Below are 5,569 nucleotides of genomic sequence, written 5' to 3'. Positions count from 1 at the left end.
GACGGGAGGGTTGGGACCGTCGCGAGACGGGGTGGATGTGGGCTTTTAGGGAGAAGACCCCAAAGCCGAAGCGAGGCTTCTCCGGACAGGGAGTGAGGAGTGCAAAGCTCAGTGCGCCCCCATCTCTCTAGTCCTCGGGCTCCTGCCTTCTCGCCTGCTGGCGCCCAGCGAAGAGCGCATTTCCCAAGGAAGCCGGTGGCCTTGGGGTCAGGGGCCGGGGTCTCCTCTATAAAATCAAACACGTCCGGCAATGAGCGCCCTGGCCGCCGGCCCCGCCACTGCGCCGCGGGGAGGAGCTCCCCTGAACCCTCTCGCGAAGCGGGGCCGCCTCCTCCCCCAGATGCCGGCCGCCAGGGCGGGGTCACCCGGCGGGGCCCGGGGAGGGGCGGAGGCGGGAGGCGGGGTGTGAGCGGGTGCGTGCGGGGGGCGGAGGGCTGATGCAATCCCGATAAGAAACGCTCGGGAGTCGAGGGCACCCACCCGCTGGGCCGCCAAGACGTGCTATATAAGGTCGCCGGCCGCGAACCGCCGCGCCGTCGGAGCAGGAGCGCCGAGCGCCCGGGCTCCAAGAGCGCCCGGCTCGCTTCAAGGCCGCGGTCACCCGGCTTCGGCGCGCAAAGCTCCACCGCGCGTCCCGGCTGTCGCCCAGCCTCCCACGCCGCGCACCGAGCCCCAGGAAGGTGCCATGAGGAGCGCGCCGAGCCGGTGCGCCGGGGCCCGTGCCCTGGTCCTGGCCGGCCTCTGGCTGGCTGCAGCCGGGCGCCCCCTAGCTTTCTCGGACGCGGGGCCGCACGTGCACTACGGCTGGGGCGAGCCCATCCGCCTGCGGCACCTGTACACCGGCGGACCCCACGGCCTCTCCAGCTGCTTCCTGCGCATTCGCGCCGACGGCGCCGTGGACTGCGCGCGGGGCCAGAGCGCGCACAGTGAGTGCCTGCCGAGCCCCCCGCTCGCCCCAGTGCCTCTTAGCCTTACCTCCTTCGGCTCCCACGGGCTCCCCACTCTCGGGAACCCCAGGTTTTTGCACCTCCGCGTTCTCTCTCCCCGGGCCCCCCCGACAGCGCGAGAAGCTGGGCGAGGGGGGCACGAGTGCATGTACCTACCGCACCCATGCGTTACATATCCTCCCCGTTTCTCCCTTCGGCTCCAGCCGACCTTTTTCCCCGAGAATCCCAGGTCTTGGCACCTGGGCGTTCCACAACCTCCCCGGGCCCCCAGACAGCGTGGGGAGCTGGAAGGCGGGGTGGTGGCGATGGGGAAAGGGCCGCCGCGCCGACCGCATCCACGTGTTGTGGGCTCTGCGGGTCCCATCTGCAGCTTTTTGCTTCCCTCGCGCCCAGGTTTAGTGGAGATCAGGGCAGTCGCTCTGCGGACCGTGGCCATCAAGGGTGTGCGCAGCGTCCGGTATCTCTGCATGGGCGCCGACGGCAGGATGCAAGGGCTGGTAGGTGCCTGCACCCGACAGGGCGCGCTGGGGCGCGGGGCCTACCGTCCTGGGGTGGGGGCCTGCAGGGGAGCGGGGCGCGCGGGATCTAATCCTGGGTTTCCTCGCTTCCCCGGCGCGGGCCTGCGCGGACCTCCGAGACAAGACGGCAAAGGCCGATGAAGCTAATTGGGGGGGCGCCCCCTGCATTTCCAACTGAGCCAACGCCGGCTCAGAGGAGGCCCAGGGCTCGGCTTTCTTTGATATGAAACAGGAAAACCTACCTCGGGCCTTCCCAGCCTCGGCCTGCGCGTGTGTGGTCCTCGCCTCCGTTTCCCTGCCTGCGGTATTCAGTAAAAGGAGAGAGAGAGAAAAAAAGTTGTGTATCTACAACTGGGATCTTTTTTTTAAAAAGCCAGTCTTCAAATAAGTCTCTGGAAAAAGATCACGTTTGGAATTGGAGATGTTTTTTTTAAAACTAATTTTTATCTACTAAAAAAAGCGTATAGGGATTGCAGGCGCGTTAGAGTGATATTCCAGAGGCGTGCCGGTCCTCTCGTCAGACTCAGCTGAGTGGCAAATGCTTTGGGGTGGCGGGGTGCTGGGGGCCGGCGGGAAGGCCCAGGTAACCACGGGTCGCAGGGCAGGAAGTGTGGGGATACTGGGTCTCTGGTGGCCAGGAACAAAGACTGAGAGTTCAAAGGGATCCCTCGCCCCTCCCGCGCCCCCGGGCTCCCCGACCAGTGTGTGTGAGGTCCCGGCCCGACGCGGGGCCTCAATGCAGCCCCGCTGGGCCAGGGGCTCCGACGGGCGGGGGGGAGGCAGGGGGAGGCCCGGCCTCACCGGAAGCTCCCACCCTGCAGAAAATTGCAGATGCTGGGTCTGCCCCGCAGCGCGAATCTTTATAGTGACTCAGATTGTTTGTGGCTCCGACACCCATTTATTACATTTATCGCAAGTGCCTGCTTCAGGTCTGCAGGCGGAAAGGACAAGAATGGAGGCAAGAAAGGAGGTGGTCGCTTGCTGGAAGCTGACACCCAGAGCCACTTCAAACCCACAGTTGCAACTTTTGCAATAGTGACACTTATGGGGCTGGGGGCGCTAATGGGAGGGGCAGAGGGGCGTCAAGTGCGTGTGGGTCTAATCCCCATTCTAATCCACACTGGGGTAGCGGGGTGGGGTGTCTCTTCACCAAAAATCCTGTTCCAAATCTTGATCTGGTGGGCATGGCTTGCTTTTTAAAACAAATTCCACATTGTCCTAGAAAATCAAAATCATTTCATTGCCTGTATGGAGGAGAAAATGAGATGCTAATTTCTTCCAAAGAGCCAGCACAGTAAAGTAGTGGCACTACTGGGTTTTACTCTCCTTGCTTATCAATTTGCGTCTCTCCCTGCTGTCTGTCTGGCAGCTCTCCCCCAGCTCCGGAGCAAGGGGTGGGGGTGTTGCTTCGTTAGGCTCGGCCTTATCTGGGCCTTATCAGTACAGTGCTCACCCACCTGCAGTTCAGTGACCTTTGTAGGCTTGGGCCGAAAGGATCGGGTGCCTCCTGGGGTTGTTTACTGCCTGGCACTCCAGGCTCCCTGTCTGGGGCTGTCCTCTCTGTCACTGGGGTAATGGTACTCCCCAGTTTGGGAGTGGAGTTGCTCACTGGCACCTCAATTTCCAAAATTCTGGAGCCAAGGATGGTTTTGGTCCTAATGCTTGCATTTCCGGCCACCCGCTGGGTGCAGGCTCTGTCCTGGGCCTGGGGGCAGGCCCTGCCTTTATCTTGATAGCCCTGGCAGGCTGCCTGGATAGCTCTCAGCAATTGAATGAAGCCCGGAGGGGGCTGATGGTTCTTACCAGGGCACCAGACAAAAGCCTCGGAATGCTCACAGTTATTTGGGTCTCAGCTCTATAGAAATTTTAATCTGGGCCTCAGATGGGATTACGTGTAATTCTTGATTAAAAGACTGATCCTGAATGGATAACATAGTTTAGCAGTGTTCCCCAAAATGCCAGTAGAGTACAGGGACTTTTCATGTCAATAGTTAAAACATATTTAACAAAAAGGGTGAGAAGAGCACATACCCATATCACACCCATGATTTAGTGGATATTATAGCTCAGAATGAGACTTAATTAAAAAGTGATGTGGTTTAATGAAAAATAGAAAGGATCTATGTAAAATGTATGAGTGTATTGCATACATACATCAAATGCACATATGAAATAATATGCCTAAAGCATGTGTTAAAGGTTGTAAAATAGTTATACAAAGTACATGTTTAAATGTATAATTTATAAAGTATATATATTCAGTGTGCATATATTTAATGTCATTTAACACATTTAATCTTATGATTATGTAATGTGAAATTGTGTATATTAATGTACACATGCTTTATATCTTATGTATACAATTATATGACAAACACTTAGGTATAAATATGTATATAAATGTACTTCATATACCCCCATACTTCATAACATCCTTTATAACCTTTATACACGCACACACACGTAATAGCATGGACGGGACGTAATAGCGTGGATGGAATGGCAGTATGTGGCACGAAGGCCCTCCTCTGCCCCTGGTGGTGTCATCCCCTGGGGGGCACCGGCTGCTGCTCACATTGCCTCTCTTCTCCCCAGCCTCAGTACTCGGCCGAGGACTGCGCCTTTGAAGAGGAGATCCGTCCTGACGGCTACAATGTGTACCAGTCCAAGAAGCACCATCTCCCCGTCTCTCTGAGCAGCGCCAAGCAGAGGCAGCTGTACAAGGCCAGGGGCTTTCTGCCCCTGTCCCACTTCCTGCCCATGCTTCCCGGGAGCCCAGAGGAGCCTGGGGACGTGCAGGACCCCTCGGAGCCTGACATGTTCTCTTCGCCCTTGGAAACAGACAGCATGGACCCTTTTGGGATTGCCACCAACCTGGGACTGGTGAAGAGTCCCAGTTTTCAGAAATAACTGAGGCTCCGGTGTCCCCGCTGCCCCTGGAGGCCAGGCCTCCCGGCCTGTGGTGCTGGCAGAATGAGCTCTGACTGGGCTTCTCCAAGTACAATCCTGGGTTCGTGTTCTCTTTAGCTTTAGGAAGAAACGTTTAGTACATACACGAAGTTTTACATTGGCTGCGCCAGTTCCTAGCAGATAGACTTGTGTGATGCTACGATTGCGAGCCCTCCATCCACCTGTCCGATGGCTACCTACCCCAGGTCCCGCTCCCGCACCTGTGCCACTGCTGGATAAGTTGCAGTGTGGCCCTGTTCTGCTTGAATACCCCCACCAGTGGGGAACACACTACCTTTGGGAAAGTTCTTGTGCCAAGCCAAAATTCTCTGCGGTTTCCTCTCCCGCCTCCAGCAGGAGCAGCCAGAAGAAAAGCAGGCATTTAAAACTCATGTACAGGTGATCGGCTTTGCGAAACCTCACATAGATTCAACTCCACTGCATGTGAGGTTTAATCCACAGTCACAACTCCAGGGGGCCCCATCCATACTCCCCAGTCACCTCCAGGGCAGCACTGACCGGGCGCAGCCCAGCCCAGCCGGCCCCTGCAGCCTGGGGAGGGATTGAGAACGCCCTGCTGGGCCTGATTCTGCTCCTGGTGGCCGGATTACTTGGCAGTATGCCCTGGGCAGATTGGGCAGCTCACTGGCTCTAGCCCTTGCTGGGCTCAGAACGGCCCCCACGGCCACCTGCTAGAGGGACCGGACGTGAACAGCTCCAATCCTAGCAGCCCTTCCGCACTGTGGGGACTTGGGTTTCCGATCTGCTCGGGTGGTGTGGATTTCACAAGGGCCCTTGGAGGTGGAACCCCAGAGGCCTGCCCCACTCCTAGTTCTCCCACCTCACGTTGGGGGCCTGGCTTCCCCCCATTAAGCGCTGTGGATATTGACCGCAAAAGAGCAGATGCCGTCTTCCGCATCTGCTTCCATCTCCCCTGTCACAAAGTCCCCCTGTGCGTTGGGACCTCCTCCGCAGGGAAGCACACATGTCCTTCAAAGCCAGAAAAGGGGAGATTTGAAAGCCCCCAGTTTGCGGGTAACTTGTGAAAACAGCCGGGGAGATGGGGTCTTTTCCCAGCACTTAGCTTCCAACGTGATATTTATGAGTAATTTATTTTGTTTGATATGTATCTTTTTATTTTCTTAACTTTATTTA

At 57.2% G+C, this 5,569-nt stretch overlaps 1 protein-coding gene across 1 annotated transcript; it reads left to right on the top strand.

Annotated features, from left to right (window-relative positions):
* Positions 1 to 519: 519 nt before the first annotated feature.
* On the top strand, positions 520 to 5,569 carry FGF19 (fibroblast growth factor 19). Its single transcript, XM_037011401.2, has 3 exons — positions 520 to 926; positions 1,341 to 1,444; positions 4,061 to 5,569. Exons 1-3 carry the CDS (start codon positions 686 to 688, stop codon positions 4,373 to 4,375), a joined length of 660 nt encoding a protein of 219 aa, XP_036867296.2. The 5' UTR covers positions 520 to 685; the 3' UTR covers positions 4,376 to 5,569.

This window comes from Manis javanica, chromosome 11 (genome assembly GCF_040802235.1).
Source record: "Manis javanica isolate MJ-LG chromosome 11, MJ_LKY, whole genome shotgun sequence".
NCBI classification, from domain to species: domain Eukaryota; kingdom Metazoa; phylum Chordata; class Mammalia; order Pholidota; family Manidae; genus Manis; species Manis javanica.
This window is presented reverse-complemented; position numbering and strand designations above follow the sequence as displayed.